The sequence below is a fragment of the Theobroma cacao genome, chromosome 4 (assembly GCF_053813885.1).
Source record: "Theobroma cacao isolate CCN51 chromosome 4, ASM5381388v1, whole genome shotgun sequence".
Lineage (NCBI taxonomy): Eukaryota > Viridiplantae > Streptophyta > Magnoliopsida > Malvales > Malvaceae > Theobroma > Theobroma cacao.
This window is the reverse complement of record NC_142642.1, coordinates 40,745,194-40,764,885: the sequence shown is the minus strand read 5'-3', so window position 1 is coordinate 40,764,885 and position 19,692 is coordinate 40,745,194. Positions and strand designations below refer to the sequence as shown.

Here is a 19,692-nt window from a genome sequence, read left to right as displayed (position 1 = left end):
CGACCATACATTTGAACAAAAAATAATCACTAGTCATGCACCGCAGCAAGGCGAGGCCTTGTTGGAGTTGACACTTTGGGTCCATCAGGCCTTCTAAAACCTGACAATGCAACAGAAGAATCTGTTCACTGGGCCTTCTAGGACTGCCCATAAAAACCCATTTTCCATTCTCCCTTCACTTCTTGGAAGACAAAATGCTGATGTCCCCTTGAGTTATGGGTAGTGAAAAATGCTGTTTCTTGCAATAATTCAGAAGGAACATGTTCAGGTAATAGTATACCCAAGATTAAGATATCAAGGCTTAAACTATTACTTATATAATAGACATTAATAAAACAATTAATATCCAGGAAGAAGAGATAATGATTGGACCGTAAGAAAGGAGGATGTTTCAGCAGATCATACGGCATGTATCAAGGTCAACATTTGTTTCACTCTAGCAACATTCATCCTTGTACACCCTTTGTTATTTGTATTACTATGTTGGATTTATTTTTTATAAATTTTCTTGGGAAACCAAGAAAAATTCTCACATTTTTATTATTCTTCTGTGGTGTAGTTTGCACTTTGGAGGATGGGAAATTGAACCAAGTTTTTTGAAGTTTTGAGTTTATTAGTATAAAACCTTGATGGTGTTGCTTGTTAGGATTAGATTGTGATTGCAAATTTGCAATGAATGAAGGGATGAGAGCCCCTCAACTTATTATCTTTCTTCCTCTTTTCAAACTCTGAAAAAGATACTCCAGAAACATAATCATATCATTCTTATATTATTCAAATTTGCCATTAGCTACCCTTTTTTTTTTCCTTCCCCCTTGTCTAGCCAATTGGTAGTAGAACAATTCAAAATACTTTTTCTTGGCTTTCTCTGTTTTTGAGTGTGGTTGACACTTTTTTGTACTGTCATCTTATTTGGTAGTATGATCATAGTTCTAATGAAAATTAGTATTTTCCAAGTTGTGACAACAATTTCAAGACAAATAAAGAGGAAAATGACAAAGGTTTGGGGATTGAACCACTAAACATGAAGAGGAATCCATCCCCAATTCATGAACAGAAGGTCAAAAAAGTAATGCAGATAAAAACAATAGTAGTACTGAATAAAAATCTCAAATCTGAATCCTAAGATCATTATTATACCATACAAAAGGCAAGAAGTTAAGACAAATTATGATTGGCACCAAAATATCATTTGATTACTATTATCTTGAGTCTTGAGTGACATACCATGAATGAAGAGAGAATCCATCTCCAACAACTACAACTTTTTTGCATTTTTAGATGAGTTAAAAGCACCAGTATGTTGCAGCTTATTCTTCAATAAAGATACAGTATATGCACAAAAGATAAATTTTTCTATTTCAGGATAAATTATTCAAACAACAGGGAAAGTGACAATAAGAAATATACTGTGCAGGTAAGAGAAGCTACTTCTTGGGTGCTTCTTTGCAAGACAGCTTGTCATAGACTGGCATTATCTCTCTATCCCTCTCTCTCACGTTCAATGAAAAAGCCTTCTTTCAAGGCTACCATCTCTAAAAACTCTTTCTTCCTCTTTTAAGCCAAGAGAGAAAAGCAAACATTTTTTCCTTTCTTTGGCATTGGTGAGAACTCTATAATGCGTCTACTTTGAATCTCCTGTTTTTCCACATGAAAATTTCATTTATTTACTTTTTTTTCCTTGAATGCTACTAACTTTTTTGAGCCTCCTTTACAACAAGCTTGAATGTAGTATTTGTTTTCTTGCTGTTGTGCACTGACAGTGATGTTCATTTCATTCTCTGTTGACCCACATTACTCTCAGCCTCAAAAGTCTACAGTTAAATTCCCTCAACTCCTTTGTTTCAGGCCTATATATTTGGAGCTTTCCTTGCAACTCTTCTCTGTGTCCACATTTCTCTGAGAAGGTAAATCTTCGATGTAAGCTAAAAGGATTGTCTTTTCTGTAACTTAAACATCCAATGCTTGAATCATTTCTAAATATCTTCAGCATTCTTATTCTGGGTTTTGAAGTGTGCCCCTTGAGACTGAATATTGATTTAATGATGTCAAAATTTTTTCTTTTTTCCTGTTAGTGTAATATATATATACAATTTAAATCTCTATCTGGGTTCTCTTGTAGCACCGTTTTTTTTTAGCATCTTTCTAAAGTTTGAGTTGATTTTGCCATATGGGTTTCTTGTCTACACAGATTTAATATTGTGTGTACCTCCAATGACCAGCTTCTACATACCATAATGGCACTATGAATGTTGTATCTTTGCAACAACTTCTAAACTTCTAGCACCATAGTTCCAGAATTCAAGAGAGCGCTTAGTTGTCTTAGTTCTCATAACAAACAATGGAAGAGAGCTTTGTTCCATTTCGTGGAATCAAGAATGACCTTCGAGGGAGACTGAAGTGCTACAAGCAAGACTGGACTGGTGGTTTCGGGGCAGGTTTCAGGTACCTTGTTGTCTTGTCATTACAAACATTGGAGAGCTATACATTGCTATAGAAACAAGGGATATCAGATTACACGGCTCAAGCACAAAAGCATCTGTTCAGTTTATTTGCTTGATGTTGGTTTTATAATTGTATAATTCTTTGTAGGATTTTGGCCCCCACCACATATATATTTTTCGCATCAGCAATTCCTGTTATTTCATTTGGAGAACAGTTGGAAAGAGATACAGGTAAAAGTATACATTTTTATGTAAATTTTGCCACTTATTTTATGGGGTGGAGATAAAGATTGCGCCTAGAATGGAATGAGTATGACTGGTCGACGAAATCAGAACTTATTGGCATGTGTGGCTCTATATATATATATTTGCTTGAAGGTCTCAACTGCTTCATGTTCTTGATTGTTGCTTTGTGTTGACAGATGGGGTTCTCACAGCAGTCCAAACGTTGGCCTCCACTGCACTGTGTGGAATAATACACTCTATCATAGGAGGTCAGCCTTTGCTGATCCTTGGAGTTGCAGAGCCAACTGTAATTATGTACACATTTATGTTCAATTTTGCCAAGAATAGGCTGGATTTGGGATCAGAGCTCTTTCTTGCATGGACTGGATGGTAACTTCTTCATTTCTTGCTAGCAGATAAAGCTGATTTTGTGATTTTTGCTTCCGGCTTTTATCTTTAGGCATCTGATTGGTTTTTATGGAAATTTATAATATTCACTCAAGCATTTATGGACATGCAGGGTGTGCGTGTGGACTGCGATCTTGCTGTTCCTGCTGGCTATCTTAGGAGCTTGCTCCATTATCAACAGATTTACTCGTCTTGCTGGGGAGTTGTTTGGCCTTCTTATTGCAATGCTCTTCATGCAGCAAGCTATTAAGGTGAGAAACATCCTTGTTTTATTCCATCCTTACACCATACAGGCAAACAAATAAAGATTTAAAGTTGCTTCTTCTACCACGCAAAATTTCTGTTGAACGAATTTCAAACTATAAACTACTGAATTGGGATAGGGCCTTGTTGATGAGTTTCGCATACCTGAAAGAGAAAATCCAAAGTTGGTTGAGTTTCAACCTTCATGGAGATTTGCAAATGGGATGTTCGCTTTGGTTTTGTCATTTGGCCTTCTGCTTACTGCATTAAGAAGCCGAAAAGCACGATCTTGGCGATTTGGATCTGGTGAGTTTTTGTTAGTATCCTTACATGCTCCTAGTCCCACCACTACAAGTTCACATATCCAACATAAATTTTTTAGAAAAATAAAAATTCTCATGACTGAAATCCATTAGCTATCATAGGCCATTATCCAGTAAGCCTTTAAAACCTTGGTTTCAGTTAAACTCTAAATTGTATTTTTCAGTCTATCCTTCAAACCCTGCCATAGCCAAAAATGTTATTAGTTAGAGCCTATTTGATTGAGGAGGGTGAAGGAATTGCCTTCCACTTCCCTTGAACGCAATCAGACAAGAAGTGGACTACTTTGAAAATGTCTGAAATTCATGCCCAAGAAGAGATGGACCAGTGAATAGGCTGCATGTTAATAAGTGTCAGCTTTACTGAAAATTTACTCAATTATCTTTATCTTCCCAAAGGATCATTGCGAGGCTTCATAGCAGACTATGGTGTGCCATTGATGGTTCTGGTCTGGACAGCTATTTCTTATGTACCAGCAGGAACTATTCCAAAAGGAATTCCAAGGCGCCTCTTCAGTCCCAATCCATGGTCACCAGGTGCATATGAGAACTGGACTGTCATCAAGGTAATTGAGTTTTCGTTTTTAACTTGACAAGATCGGATATTTCCTTTTCTATAGTTTTAGGTCTTCTCTAACAAAATTATTTCCTTTTTTTTTAAAGAGAAAGGTATATTGATGAATGATGATAAATGGTAAAACTAACAGGATATGCTAAAGGTTCCAGTGCTTTACATAATTGGAGCTTTCATTCCAGCAACAATGATCGCCGTCTTGTATTATTTTGACCACAGTGTAGCTGCTCAACTCGCTCAGCAGAAGGAATTCAATTTGAGAAAGCCACCTTCTTTTCATTATGATTTACTTCTTCTGGGATTCTTGGTAGATGGGCTTCCTGTTCCCTACTTTCTCCATTTTGATGTGCACTTTGTTTTCTGCTACTTTTATCTCGTTTTGCACTGAGCTGGCTCTAATAATGAGTGTAAATTTTGTAATTGCTTGGCAGACAATTTTATGTGGTCTTATTGGCATCCCTCCAGCAAATGGTGTCATTCCACAATCTCCTATGCATACTAAAAGCTTAGCTACATTGAAGCACCAGGTAATTCTATCCAATTACAGTTATGCTTTTTATAATGTCAAGTGGCTCGGCCTCAAGTTCTTCATGTTATGACCATGAATGTCATTATGTCAATACATTAAAAAGTTTTTTCTCTCTGCATAGTTGCTTCGAAACAGACTAGTAGCAACAGCCCGCAAATGTATGCGTAAGAATGGAAGCTTGGGACAAGTGTACGAAAGCATGCAAGAAGCATATCAACAGATGCAGACTCCACTAATCTACCAAGAACCTTCTGCCCGGGTACTCAGTTTATAACGATTTCTTCACATAAAATCTGCCACTGACATGATTTTACTTTTTCTTAACCAAAAGTCCACAATCCTTTATGCCGATGGTTGAGTAACCCAGCCTAAACTTCTTTCCTGAACAGGGATTAAAGGAACTGAAAGAGTCAACCATTCAAATGGCTTCAAACATGGGAAATATTAATGCCCCGGTTGATGAGACAGTATTTGATGTTGAGAAGGAAATTGATGATCTGCTGCCTGTTGAGGTAAAAGAACAGCGGCTCAGTAACTTGCTTCAAGCTACAATGGTTGGAGGATGTGTTGCAGCAATGCCTTTCATTAAAAAGATCCCAACCTCAGTGCTTTGGGGCTATTTTGCATTCATGGCCATTGAAAGCTTGCCAGGGAACCAGTTCTGGGAGCGGATATTGTTGCTCTTCACAGCTCCAAGTAGAAGATATAAGTAACCTCTTATGTCCATTTACTTTATCATCTTGCAGTGTATTTTTAAGTTTTAACCGATTCCCAATTATTTAGCCTGCTTATTTACTCAATTATTTGTTTTAGAGTACTGGAGGAGTACCATGCCACTTTTGTGGAAACTGTACCTTTCAAGACAATTGCAGTATTCACGATCTTCCAGACTGCTTACTTGTTTGTTTGTTTTGGGATTACTTGGATCCCAATTGCTGGGGTTCTTTTCCCATTAATGATCATGCTTTTGGTTCCTGTGAGACAATACATTTTACCCAAGTTTTTCAAAGGGCCACACCTTCAAGATTTGGATGCCGCAGAGTATGAAGAGTCACCAGCTGTACCATTCAACCTTGTAACTGTAAGTTCATACCATAATTCTTTAGCTCCTGAACAGCAGCATAGCAAATGATTATAGATATCATTAGAGTACCCTTTGAATGCTATGCACCATTGACCTTACGTTTAATGGATAGTAGTGGCCTGTTGAGCCCATTTTTTCTTGATGGTTAATGTTGGTTTTCTACAGCAGGAAGGAGAGCTGGTTAGGACAGCTTCATTTGCTGATGATGAAGAGATTTTAGATGGAATGATCACACGAAGCAGGGGTGAGATCAGACGAATGTGCAGCCCAAAGGTAACAAGCTCCACTGCAACACCATCCAAAGAATTTAAGAGTCTGCAGAGCCCACGTTTCTCAGAGAAGGTGTACAGCCCCAGAGTAAGCGAACTGAGAGAGGAGCAAAGTCCCGGGAAAGTTGGAAGAGGGTCATTCAGTCCGAGAACTCATGAAGGCAAGCCATCAAATTTAGGAAAAAGTGGTTAGGAATATGACATAAATAGGCAAGTATTGTACCAAGCTGCCACAAAGAAAAAAATATATAAGTAGAAAATAGTTTTATGAGCATGCAGGAAGTCTGCAACATTTCCCTCACTTTCACTTTTTTTTTTTTTTTTTTAATTTTGAAGCTCTTAATCTTGGCTATCACTTTTGTAAAATATACTACCTTGCTCTCCATTAACGGAAGGAATCAGATATTCAGTTAATAATAGAAGGCCAATCCTCTGTTTCACTTTAATTTTCCAGACAATTCCCCCTGAGATGGAAAAAGGAAATTCTGCTTTTGTTAACAGATTCATGACTATTAGCTGATCCGGAGGACAAACGCTTCTGTCAAATCTAATAGCACAAGTTGGTCACGAAACCATCCTCTAAAAGCTCCTTTTTCATTAGTCTTGGAAAAGTATTAAATTCTATCATTTTGTCCACCATGAAAGACAACAAGCAACCTCAAAAGCGACCTGGGTTTAGTTCATGTTCATGTAGCCAAACGCCTTAGAAGGGACAATTTCCTCGAGAGTAACAAAAGTCAATACCCTTTCAATATCAGAACTGTGAAATGTGTAGTTATCTCAGGGTTTGAAAGCTTTCACTGTTCCATTCATCTCCATGCTAGATTAGACTGTAAACCACCACGAGGAGTAAAATAAATGGCAGGCACTTTTTCCGGGAATCATTGTTGATGCTTGAAGCTTGGAACCGAACAATGATTCTATAAAGCACCCTATGCTTTATGGCTGAGAATGAGAATCATCAGACAGTAAGGTAGCTAAACGATGAAGCTATTCACTTTGGAGGGGCAAAACTAAGGATAACAAGATGTTGGTAGAAGGGCATTGAGTTGAAAGTAGAGGCTATAGTTTTTTTCCTGTTACTCCTCATGAATGAGAAGTTCATATTTGGGTCCATAGGCCATAACCTTGGTAGTGGGATCTTACTAGGAATGCCTTCCATATCACTGTCCTTAGGATAGTTTTGAAGGTAGCAACTCAGTTAAGAACCCAAGGTAAATATTGGCACTTCCAAAACAGATATATGCTAAACTCGAATCTGTTTCAACTTCTTCCGAACAGAAAGAAATAAAATCTTGCAGGTAGTATTCAGGAATATTGAAATGAATATACAAGAGATAACACATCAGACTGGTAGATGAAACTGCACCATCACTGGCAATTGCAAGATAATTATTTGTTGAACCCACAGAACTTGCAACTACCTTAGCATCATGCATCATACAAACTTCAATTATTAAGTAAAAAACTCATGCACGGTTCACTGATCATAATGCTTCTACACCGGGAAAATAATTAGGAATCCCAAAACCCAAGCCTCTTTATTACTTGGTTTAGCAGTCATAACTTTGTCTTATACACCAACATCTCAAATAAAAACTCCAACACTATCAAGAGCTCTTGCTAAATTTACGTCCAGACATCTGCTCAGACTCATAGAGTATGTGGTTTATAAGTCCCCTTGCAGCACTGCAAAGAAACAACTCAAATTAAGACAATGCTAAAACTTTGTTAATGAGTTGAAATTCAATAGAAAGCATGCATATAGGTGACTCAAATCTCCTTCGATCTGGCTTGAGGATAAAGAGCTTCATGTCTTCAAAATTCTAGCCAAAATGACAATAAGATTATTCCATTGTGATACACCATCAATATGTAACTACATTCTTCTACGACAGTCCAAGCAGACCCCACTAACAGATGGTTTTAAAATGTCAGAAACAAGGAAAACCAAGACTCACTCATCCTTCAACTTCTGAATCTTCTCTGGATCTGTCTCATGCATATGCTTTTTGAACTGCTGCCTCACCATATCAACAACCAAAGCTGTATTATGTTGCTGCACAGCAAATTAAATATTGGCTGGAAGTTAATTTCCCGCATACTCACAATATGATTGGAGACAAAATTAAAAAGTACATGCTTCAGCTTCAGGATGTTAGTAGCCTAAGTATGTATGTAACCAACACTACTGGTACCCCAGGTACATACAAAGCAGGTCAAGGATTCAAGACCCAGGTTCTTGATCCAATATCTTTGCACCATCATCAAAATTGTTCTACTAGATCCATAGATCTTTATATATTCTCTTGATAAAATAAAACATCATCCTTTACTACCAGATTTGCAGTACATACCAATAAAACTTGTAATGTTTACTCATTAGTTTACTTTTGAGCTAAATATAAGGAATAAAGCCTCTGGCAACTATGAGCTAAAATGAATAGAAGACCTTTAAAAGCTATTCATGACATAGCGGATCAACTGAAGCCCATGTCCTACGAATGACAACTGCCAAATTATTTATCCTCTATAACATACTTCTACCCCAAAAATCTCGGTAAATGCCAACCATAGAACAACATTCTTCCTTTCAATGGAAGAGTATGCCAACCAAAGGCAACATAAGAGTGGATAATGCACAATATCTGACACTCTGACTAAAGTTTTGTCATCATTCAAAAGTACTTCCCGGTTCCACCAATAGTAAATGCAACCATCTTCATCCTCATCCTTGTTTCGCTCCGAAGTATTAAAAATATTTCTGTAACATCACAAATAAGGAGATAGGGTCCCCTCACCAAAGCAAATAAAGTTTTAAAAATAACTAGTTGAGAGTCAAGACCATGGGGATTAAGAAACTAGAATCTGCTAAAATAAGCTAAAAATCCTGCAAAATACTCTATCAGGGACATCTATTGCAGCCAGCATATCAAGAAGATGAGAACGGAACTAAAAGACCCTCATTAGACTGGACTTTACATGACAACTAACCTGCATTTCTCTTCTGTGATAACTTTCTCTAAATTATTCTGCAAGCAGTATATGATATCAAACCACGAAACAAGATGGTTCCAGCTAACTATACAGTAAATAAATAAACAAACCAACAAAATGCTCTCAAACTTGTTAAATTTTGATATTTACATAGAGTGAACTCTTTGAATGATCAGGTTACCTTATGCCCTATGTATTTAGCTCTTCGAAGACACTCCCGGTAAAGCTGCAACCAAAAAGATTAAGAAAAACCGTAAGGAATCAAACAACCGAATCATTTCAAACTAAGTTTCAATACAGAGAGTATTTATTAATTTCAAATAACAAGAAAAGAAAAACAAAAAAGAAATCGAGATAAATGGAAGGATACTAACTCTGATCACATTGTTAGCAAGCTCAGGGGGCAACGCTGTTTGGAGAGACGGCATTTCTTTCTTTCTTTTTCTCTTTTCTTCTGCTTCGAAATTTGTTTCGAGTTTAAATAAATTATCTGATCAAGCAAATCACAACATGGCATTCGATTAACGGTGCACGGAAGGAATCGAAATCTGGAAAAACGGAACTGTGTACAAAAAAAATGAATTGATGGAGAATGAAGATCGAACCTCGCGTCGCGGCTCGCAACTGGAAACTGGAAAAACCAGGGAGCCGGGGGGAAGGGGGGGGGGGGGGGGGGGAGTGGGGCTTACCGATTAGATTGCACGAACAGTGGTGGATATGAGTTGGGCCTATACTGGGCGGTTTTGACCCTGATAGCTTTCTTTCTACAGTTTACATTAGGCCTTATAAACTCAAATTGGGCAGTCGATGGGCTGAACTTCTGACCCGACATGATTCATAATAATATTTGTTTATTCTAAGCGTGTTATTTTTTCATTCTGAAAATATAAACAATGATTTCATATTTTGCGTGATATATTACTTTCCAAGGTATGAAACTCTAGATCACATATTTTTCATATTTTTTACTTTATTTTGTCAAAAGATCATTATTTTCTAAAAAAAACCTTAATATTGATAAGTGTTGTAATGTCCGTACACATATAAACTTTTCATAATCCCTTTACTAGCTCAATATCAGATTAAAAAAACACTATTTACTTTTTTTGAACATTTGAGGTAAAATTTCTCACTCACTTGATCTAATGGCATCTTCGTCATTGTCAATCACCTTATTTGTCTCTCTTAGAAAATAATTGATGTGAACTGAATTTAGATTTCATTCGTTTTGATATCATATTGTCACAAATATTATTATTTTTTTTAAAAAAATTAATTTATAAATTATGTAATACTCATGTTTATAAATTTTTTTTAGAATCTCTTATTTAATCAATACGAGATTAAACATTCTATCTACTTCTTCTAAAATTAATATATTTATGAGTCGTATAAGTCAAACTTATCATTTGTACTGTTTTGAACAACTATACTACCGAATGAAAGGTTTCTTACCCATTTTAACTTATGATTAAGAAATTATCCTTTATAAACTAAATTGGAGTTAATTACAAGGATTCTACTTGATTTATTACTAAGTCTTCACCATGTAGCAATGATCAACGCATTAAAGTCAAAGACACTGACAGAAACTAGAAAAACCAAGCAGGCTGAAAAATACTGATAAAATACTTTATATAAGTATATATATGTAAGAGAGTAAAACAAACCCAAACCATTTCACCCCAGGGCCAACAAAATATAGACCCATTTGGGCAATTCTACTAGTACATCTCATCACACAATAAGGGAAAAATAACCCTAACAGGGATGAAGCCTAAAGTAAAAAGGACAAACCCATTAACAGATATTTCAGATAATGTCCCCTCTACCCTTGGACTGGGCTCTATACAGTATTCCACATATATATTAATAAAAGAAAAACTAAAATCTACCCTTCTCAGCAACCATACTGAGAGGTCTCTGCGATGGTCTGGGGCATCCCTTCCTGTAAGCAGCCAATGGGAGGTATAGTTAAGGTCTCTTCAACTCCATAAGCATTCCAACAAAATGGATCGTCCAACAACTCTCCTTCTTGCGGCAGAAGCTCAACTTCTGACATCGTTATGTTTGTGCAGGGCACCGTGTCGCTGCAAGCGAAGTGGATTGGAGTGTTTCTTACATCGTAGGTGCCTTTGATGTTCCTGTATTGCACATCTGTGACAAAAACAGCTGAGGTTTGGTTCAGACAAGCCTTTGTCAAGCAGTAGTATTGGTCTACGATTATGCAGTTCCTAACATTCTCCATCTGTATGTTCTCAAACGATATGCCTGATACAGAACCCGTGCCCCCTTGCCAAGTCTTGATCCTGACTCCATTGTCTGATTCCCTTATGATGGCGTTGCGGACGGTTACGTTGGAAACACAGGCCTGGGAATTATGCACCCCAAGGCTCCCAATGCTGCAGAAATGAACTAGACTCAGTTAGTCACTCTAAAATGTCAAAAAAAAAAAAAAAAACAGAACCAATTGATGAGGGCCGCGAGTTTTCTGCTGATAGTGGTCCAGTCTAGAACTTTATGACGCCACCTCATTCCTTCCCTTCATGTTTAATTTCTTCCTTTTTTTTTCTTTATTTATGGTCAAGCCGTTCAAGACGTGACAACTAGTAATAGCACAAAAGCTAACAGTTGATGCATTCATTTACTTTCGAACATGACAGATGAGACCGACCTTAACCATTTGCACATGAGTTTGTTCCTATGATAAGTAGTGATTAACCTTTTCATCAAACGAAAGTGAATGAGGCAGGAAAAACCTGACTATAAACATACTTTCAAAGGCTTATTTCTAGTAGGGTTAGAAGTCACTTATTGTTTCCATCTCCTTACAATTGCAGGCATCATCAGATTCGACTGCATTTTGAGCAATCTTTACAGGTGAAATTAAAAAGGATGGCTGAGGATAGCATGCCAGCATTAGTTCGAATTCCATCTATTGACAAAATGGAGTACGTACCTGATCCCGTGACTAGGCCCGCAGGTGACTCCTTCAATGTCCACATTTGAGCACCCAGGACCAATCGAAATGCAATCATCCCCTGTTTAAAATCAAGAGTCTTGATCATTATTACATATGAATACTACATGAACACGGCGGATGAATGACTGTCCAATTGAGTACAAAAGACAAGTTCCTTTTTCCCCTACCATTGCTTATCATTGAGTTGTATATTCCAACAGATTTTGTGTTCTCAATGTGGATCCCATCAGTGTTGGGGCTAAGTTTAGGGGTAGATATGGACAGCTTTTCTATCAAAACCCCTTCACACCCATCGAATTTCATGTGAAACTGAGGACTGTTTTGGATCCTTATGCCACTGACTACTAAGTTGGAACTCATGAAGAACCGGATCATCTGAACAAAGACCATAAGTAGTTAAAAAATGAGCTTTGTTTGCATATCATGAGCCACTGAATTATTTTTCTGGTAAATTATACTTACAGCAGGGCTGTCACATGGTCCTGATAGAGTTGAACCATTTGGACCCTACATAGTCTCATCGAAAAGAATTTAGCAGCATATATATGATTTTAACTTAAATAGAATGTTAATTATGAAACAAACAATTAAATGAAGAATTGATTAGAAGATGATTACCCTGTGAGGTTTGCAAGGGAGTTCCCACCACTTCTGTCCATTTCCTTCAATGATTCCATTCCCCGTGAGTTTCATGTCATCAAGTCGATAAAACACAAGCCATTGCTTGCGGCTATCTGCTTTTGGCCAGCAATCAGGGCCATCCGGTGGCATCAGGACTCCATCAATCTTTCACAATCAATGACACAAACCTCTATCATTAGCGAGCTACACAAACTAAATGTTACTAATATGTACTGAAAGTTAAGACAAGCAAAAATGGAAGCCGAACTTGAATAATAACGGATCAAATTCTTACTTGGAGTACAAGTCCGGGTTTGCATGGCCCTGAGAAGATAGTCGAAGTGATAATGAACACTTTATCTGAGGGAGCCAGAATAGTGGCTGACTCTACCGCACAGGCAGCTTTCCATGCTTCCCTGAATGCTGCGGTGTCATCTGAAGAACCATCGCCAACTGCACCAAAGGAAGTCACGTCGAAAATGCAGTCTGAACTTGTACTCCCAGGATCATTTGGATAGGGGTCTGAAGGAATAGATGGAGTGTTAGAAGGAGTTTCAGCAGGAGTTGAAGGGACAGGGTCTTGAGGAGCAGGAACATCAACCGGGGAAGAAGGAACAGGCCCCTGGGGATCAGGAGCATAAACAGGGGATGGAGAAACAGGAGACCCTTTATTGGAGCCTTTCTCTTTCTGCTTCTTGTGGTAATGGTATCTTGCGTCCACATTGCTTGAATCATGATGAAGGCAGAGAATTGCCAAAACCCAAATGAATAAAAATCCACGAGCAAGGTCCATTAGCGGGAGACAATATGCTGAAGGCAAACCAAATGTTCCGAGAATGAAGAATGTATCAATATTAAGCAGGAAGAACAAAATGCTCTCAAATGCAGAAGTTTAAAAATGGAAGTAAAATATAATTCTAACTCCAAAGATGTAAATGAGAGGAGACAGAAGAAAGAATGAGATATGTATCGGATCTTTGAAGTAAGCTAATTTAGCCAAAGAGTTAAGGACCAGTAGAAGGCTTTGAAGCCTAGAGGCTCTAATTTATACTCAAACAGCATCTCCACCAAAAAACTGATGTTTTCTAACACTTCAACACGTGTCAAGTTCTGGTTGATTTAACATCATCAATTCTAGGAATGTAGTCTTTGAAGGGCATTTTTGGAGGTTGGCTTTCTCTGTGGCAAATTTGGCAGAAGGGGCCTGGCTTGGTGCTTCAGTAGATTTCTTTCTGTTCATCTCACCCGTTTTTTTAAATAACACATTATTTCCCTGCTTTTATGCCATGTGGTGTGTGGTCCAGAGAGCTCATGTTTCCTCACTTTTCAATCTTCCCTATTATTTTTATTCCCTACTTCTGTTGATTTTAGCGAGGTGATGCGGGAAGGAATTGCATAACTCAACAGTGAAAGCTTGTGATCTGCCTTGCGGCCTATGTTTTCTACAATGAAGTGCCAAAACTATAGCATGACTCTTTTTAAGGTATTTTAAGTGTCCAGCTTCTCTAAGCAGGGGGGCAAAAGGATTTCCATCCATCGCGCCCCATCCCCATGCTGAAGTAGTACATAGCAATATTACTCCAAATTACTTGCCACTGGGGCAGGAGGAAATTTCAGTAGTACTCATTTCTAATCTGCATTTCCAAAGAAATGTCTGAAACTTTCTCCTTAACACAAACCAGAAGTGATTAATACGTTGAAAAGAGAAGAAAATAATGGAACTAAATTAATGCTTTTGATTACCCTTTGCACCATTCACTGAGAATATAAACTTCACATCAACAGTAATTCAGAAGTTAGCAATGATGAGGGTCCAATTGCATTCTTCATGTGAAACCATTAATGACCTGACTGCTCGTTCATGAAGTCTCTCTCTAAATAATCTAGCTGGTTTGGCCACTGTGGGGATGAAAAGAAAAATAAGGATAAACAAACAGCAGCTGCAATCTGTAGATGAATGTGGGTTTTTTGATGTAAAAGCAACAAGTCTCGTGACACTCTGTTGTTGTTTAGCTCTTGTGGTGATAGAGAAGTCGGAAGCATGTAGCAGGTGGACGACAACAGAATTAAACCATTCACGGGTGGATCCAAATTCTATGGTCCATAAGGCTAAAAAACTCCCCCCATAAGAAAAGAACTCTCAAAAACAACTTTCATACCTCATGTGACAACATCGAAACTAACATAAACAAAGGAAATTTATATATCCCAATGCCTTAAATCAAGAGCCAAAAAAAAATTTACCTGACACAAAGTTAGGAAACGAGTCCACGTGTCGTCGTCGTACCTGTTTAGAGCAACAACATGCAAAGCCAATGAAAGTGGTATATGGAGGTGTTTTAAGATACAGAAATGTTGCATCAATGTGGCTTGGTGTAGCCAAAGAGTGAGCTTAAAGAGGCTTTTATAGAGGTTAGTATGTGTCTGAAGGAAATGAAATTATGCATGCATGGGTTCACGGGTGGGTTTAAAGGCTCAAAAAAAGTCAGGGCTTAGTGATTCAGAGAGAGAGTGTTTGGAGCAACAAATCTCTTTTTCCTTTTATTCCTGCCTGACACAAGCATTGATGCTGAGTTTGTGGCTGAGAGCTATGACACGTGGGATTCCCTTGGATGCACGCGCTTGAGCCATTGGTTCGTTTGGTTGGTGCATTGGGTGCTTTTCTCACATTGATTGGCTAAGAGCCAGTGGGGCCTTCCGAACCAGGATGGGCGCAAAAGAGTCCGAAAGGTAGTTCTAGCTGCTGCTGCTGCTGCTGCTGCTCTCTATCTCAGAGTTCCAACACAAGCAATTCACATGCAGCAATCTGGTCCTGATGGTAAATTGAATGTGGTGAGACGTTTCAAGATGGATCTTTTCTCTGTCAAATGGCGAGATGAAGAAGCGGCACGTGTCGCTTGGGAATTCACGGGTTGTAGTTTCTGCGTGTCACGGGTGGGGAGATTAAAAGTGGGAGCGGGATTAGATTCTTAAACACAAGGGCTTGGACCCCTGAGATCTCATTGCTTTGGACGACAACAGAGCAGACACTGTATGAACAGACAAAGCAGGAGACAGGTGTTAAGCAGCTTAATTAATTAGTTAACCTCTCATTGTTTTAAGACTAACCGTTCTGTCTAAACCCCTTCTGCCGGTTGTGGCTGGTAGAAACAATAAAGCAAATGCCCAATTGCTTAAATATTGAAGAACATAATTGCAGGAGGTTTCCAGCTCAACATTTAACAGGAAAAAAAATAACAATGTGCTTTTATAAGTTTACAAGGACGAAACAGCTTTTGTTTTCATTCAAGAAATCAAGTCAGCCACCATGGAAACCTACATATATATATATATATATATATATATTCTTCTCTTTCAAGGGGAACAAAAAACCCTGAAATAAAAATTGTGAACTGCTGAGTATTTGACCTTTGCCTTGTCTGGTTTGACATGGCAGAGGTGATTTAGAAAATAATATAATATGCTTGGCAGCTTGTCCGATTTCCTTCTTTCACATGAAAATTTTGCAGAGGCTTGGCTGCTAAAGTTGTATATGAACTTTGTTTGTTCATCGGTGGGTAAAGTATTCAAGAATTGATACACTGAGGAATGGTGACAATCTGGACCAGAACAGTCGGTGAATATCAACAGATTCAGCAAACGGTCTGATCTAGTCCCCCCACACCCCACTGACACGTCTCATTTAAGAATTAATAAAAACGATGCTTCGCTTTCCTGACAAACCCAAAAAGAAACATATATATTTCCATCTGTGAATCTTTTTCTGTGCAGGGAGAATGGGAATAGGGAGATATTGCACCACGTGGACCGCTTGAAAACCAGTAGTTTTTTTTGCCAACTTCTTGTGATGATTCCATGAATGGAAACTCATGGCATGGGGGGCTTGGATCAGAGTAACGGGTGGACAAATATGAGATTTTCTTTGTTTTCAGTTTATTGTGCGTGGATGCAAGTGGGAGACTAGTGTCGATGCTCTTGTTGTAGGATGGAAATCCTCTGCCGCTATATTGTGCCCCTTTCCTTGCTCCGTTCATACGAGTTTGTCATGTGTCTCTTAGATTAGGATTTTTTTTAACTTTGTTTAATCATATAAAAAACGTTAGTTAACGGCAACATTATTTTTAAGGTCTCTACAGTTGAATCTTCGAAGAAAAGAGCCTCGAAGAAGCTCGAGAGCTTCAGGAAGTCAGTGACTGCTGCTTATTCCGTGGAGAGGAACAAGACTCAGACTCTTAAGTACCTGCTTAGAAGTATGAGCAAAGAGAATAAGAAACCTCCTGTTGCTGTCAACAACCAATCATTTGTGATTAGCACTGAAAGGAAACCTGGGGCTAATAGAGTTAAGAGGGTTTGAAAATTGGAAATTAGATTTTCTATGAAGGTTTTATTTCTTGGCTTTTTCTTTTTAATTCAAGAAATTTGGAATTCTATTTTATTTTTAAAAAAATATGTAAAAAAAGTCGAGTGTTTTGTCGAGTTTTATGTTGTTTTGTAGATTTTGATTTTTAGAATTGCTGAATTGTATTTTAGGTTTTTTTTTACTATCTTATAATTTTAATTTTTTTGAGTTTACAATATGTAAACTCTACAATTTTTTAATTTGCAATTTTGTTCCTTTCTCTCTCTCCCCAACTAATCTAATACAAGTTATACAATTTTTACAACCCAAAAATTATTCTATAACAATTGAATTTATAAATTTCAAAAAACCAATCAACAATGAAGTTGTCGATAACTAACTTTTTTATAGGGTTAAATAAAGTTAAAAAAAGACTTACGTGGCAAACAAATATGAACAGGACAAAAAAAGGGGCACAATATAGGGGTAGAGGATTTCCATCCTCTTGTTGTATTGTATATAATAGAGAAAAAAAGGTCGACAATTTTAGGTTTTGATCACAAATAAAATGAAGTCCATTAGTTTGAAAAACGTGCATTTCGTCTTAAACAAAATATTTTTTTAAAATATATAAATTCAACTATTAATCAAATATTAAGATTTTTGTTAATTTATTGATATAATAATATTTTTTAAAATAATTTTACTCTCTAATATATCAAAAATTACAATACTATATAAATATTTATTTTTTTATTTTTTTTCTTTCTTAAAAAAAAAAAAAAACTACTTGGCCAGATCTAGTCGGAGAATCACACTCCTTCATGAGAGCGTGGCCAAACCTGCACTCCCTTAGAGAAAGGGAGCCATCGACTCCCTTAGGGGAGCATCGAAACTCACCTCTGAGGGAGCTATCTAGGTGTGATATGGAGCTTCAGAGCTGGCGCTCTTTAGTATCGAGGAATACTAAATCTAGTTACGAAGTGGCTGATTGAGCGTCGTCGGTCGGTTAAATTATTTGAAAAAAAAATTAAGAGAAAAAGAAAAAAGATATTTAATTTTTTTTATTAATAATGTTAAGAGTTTTGAGTCTAAATATCTATTTTTTAAATTAATAAACTTCAATGTAATATCGATAAAAAAATATATAAATATTTTACCTTGTGTAATAACAGTGGGAATCACGTAGAGAATAAAAATGTCGATAGTCCTCCTGTAATATCATGGAAGGAGGAAGACATCTGGATATTTGTGGTGGATCTGGCCCAAGCACTTTTGAACTAGGCGATTACAATTCTAATACACAAAGAGCAGCCCATGCCCATTCCATTGCCCCTCGAGGCCCTACTAGCATTAGTACTTAATTTCTACAAAACATTAACCCTTTTTATTTTTTTTATCTATTTTTTTAATATCTCAAAATAAAATTTTTTTCCTTTTTTAAAAAATTAATATTTTTACTCTTTATATTATAAATTTAGTTTTCATGATTTTTCTGAAGAAATATATATACATCGTACATTGAAAGATCATATCAAATCATTAATGCAATAAACTACTTATGAAGAAAATGTGAGTATATAACATCTTTCAAGTGTTAATCCTTCTCCACAAACCTAAAATTATATGGATACGAAAGGGAAAGAACTTTATGGTAGGGAATACTTGTACATTTATCAAATAAAGTAAATATCCATTGGTTCCAAAGCAAAATGGTTCGCTCATATCAAAAGTATGCAGTGAATGACTAAGGCAAAAGAAACTCATAGGAATTATGATAATATGAGTTTTACTCGTGTATATATATATATATATATATGTTTAGTTGGACACATGTGACTTTTGAACATTTATCACTCGTGATCAAAGCCCAAAGGGTCCCCTTCTTTATCATGCCATATTAAATATCAAACAATTATTATATATGTTTTATCATTGAATTTCATAATTTCCCAATATTTAATTTAATTAAAAAAAAGAGAAAATTACGAGTTTGCTTCAACAACTCGAATTAATTGAAAACAAAGATATTGCTAGCTTTGATAACCAATGAATATATGTAGAAGTTTTATTAATTGATGCAATGCGTACAAAATTTATTGTTGTTATTATTATTTAGTACAATGGGTTATTATTCCTCTCCAAATGTCAACAACAGAAATTATTATTTAGTACAATGGGATATTATTCCTATTCAAATGTCAACAATAGAAATTGAACTTGATTTTTACCAACACCTTTTTTTTTTTTGTTTTTTTGTCAAATTTTTTAATTAATATCGATGAACTCGAAATTAAGATGATCCAGATTTAATATTTTTTAATAAAAAACCCAAAACTAAATGCCAAAAGGTTCACACAATTTAGTTTGGTCCGACTTGGTACCGTCCTTCAAGGTTAAGACAAAAGTACGAAGACGGCACATTAAACAACAACATATAGTACAAAATATGATGCTATTTATTATTATAAATGATAATGGGTAAAATATTCATTAATTTGAGTTAATTGAGTTTTAATTCAAATAAAATTAAATATTTAATATCTGAATTCGATCACTGATATTTTTAAAGGATTTGAATTTAAACTCAAATTCGAAATAAAAAAATAAATTCTTATGTATATTGTTAATGAAGATTTTTTTTTGAAAAGTCATT

General features: G+C 36.6%; 3 protein-coding genes across 14 annotated transcripts; 1 reads left to right on the top strand and 2 right to left on the bottom strand.

The window, feature by feature from the left end:
* The first annotated feature begins 353 nt into the window (after positions 1-353).
* LOC18603732 (HCO3- transporter family) lies at positions 354-6,524 on the top strand. Of its 9 annotated transcripts, none has more exons than XM_088805451.1 (14): positions 354-418; positions 1,849-1,907; positions 2,223-2,445; positions 2,593-2,675; positions 2,867-3,059; positions 3,190-3,328; positions 3,461-3,626; positions 4,040-4,206; positions 4,348-4,521; positions 4,646-4,741; positions 4,865-5,002; positions 5,133-5,452; positions 5,557-5,824; positions 5,993-6,524. In XM_088805451.1, the coding sequence occupies exons 3-14, from the start codon at positions 2,342-2,344 to the stop codon at positions 6,287-6,289; spliced, it is 2,145 nt and encodes a 714-aa protein (XP_088661577.1). In that variant the 5' UTR covers positions 354-418; positions 1,849-1,907; positions 2,223-2,341; the 3' UTR covers positions 6,290-6,524. The 9 variants fall into 9 exon arrangements, with proteins under 9 accessions (XP_088661577.1, XP_088661575.1, XP_088661578.1 ...); XM_088805449.1 differs by having other exon boundaries at positions 400-418; positions 2,192-2,445; XM_088805452.1 differs by lacking the exon at positions 354-418 and adding an exon at positions 1,441-1,604.
* A 1,084-nt stretch (positions 6,525-7,608) lies between these two features.
* On the bottom strand, positions 7,609-9,801 carry EMB2786 (COMPLEX 1 LYR-like protein). 3 transcript variants are annotated; one of them, XM_007035862.3, is made up of 5 exons: positions 9,699-9,801; positions 9,468-9,583; positions 9,275-9,319; positions 8,058-8,155; positions 7,609-7,785 (listed from the first exon to the last, which is right to left on the bottom strand). In XM_007035862.3, the coding sequence occupies exons 2-5, from the start codon at positions 9,519-9,521 to the stop codon at positions 7,707-7,709; spliced, it is 276 nt and encodes a 91-aa protein (XP_007035924.1). In that variant the 5' UTR covers positions 9,522-9,583; positions 9,699-9,801; the 3' UTR covers positions 7,609-7,706. The 3 variants fall into 3 exon arrangements, with proteins under 3 accessions (XP_007035924.1, XP_088661580.1, XP_088661581.1); XM_088805454.1 differs by lacking the exons at positions 7,609-7,785; positions 8,058-8,155 and adding exons at positions 8,162-8,860; positions 9,091-9,128; XM_088805455.1 differs by lacking the exons at positions 7,609-7,785; positions 8,058-8,155; positions 9,699-9,801 and adding exons at positions 8,162-8,860; positions 9,091-9,128 and having other exon boundaries at positions 9,468-9,692.
* Positions 9,802-10,704: 903 nt separating this feature from the next.
* LOC18603730 (Pectin lyase-like superfamily protein) lies at positions 10,705-15,183 on the bottom strand. Of its 2 annotated transcripts, XM_088806025.1 has the most exons (8): positions 14,942-15,183; positions 14,441-14,596; positions 12,993-13,507; positions 12,695-12,862; positions 12,539-12,583; positions 12,244-12,451; positions 12,053-12,134; positions 10,705-11,495 (listed from the first exon to the last, which is right to left on the bottom strand). In XM_088806025.1, exons 3-8 carry the CDS (start codon positions 13,488-13,490, stop codon positions 10,994-10,996), a joined length of 1,503 nt encoding a protein of 500 aa, XP_088662151.1. In that variant the 5' UTR covers positions 13,491-13,507; positions 14,441-14,596; positions 14,942-15,183; the 3' UTR covers positions 10,705-10,993. The 2 variants fall into 2 exon arrangements, with proteins under 2 accessions (XP_088662151.1, XP_017975812.2); XM_018120323.2 differs by lacking the exon at positions 14,441-14,596.
* Positions 15,184-19,692: the final 4,509 nt, after the last annotated feature.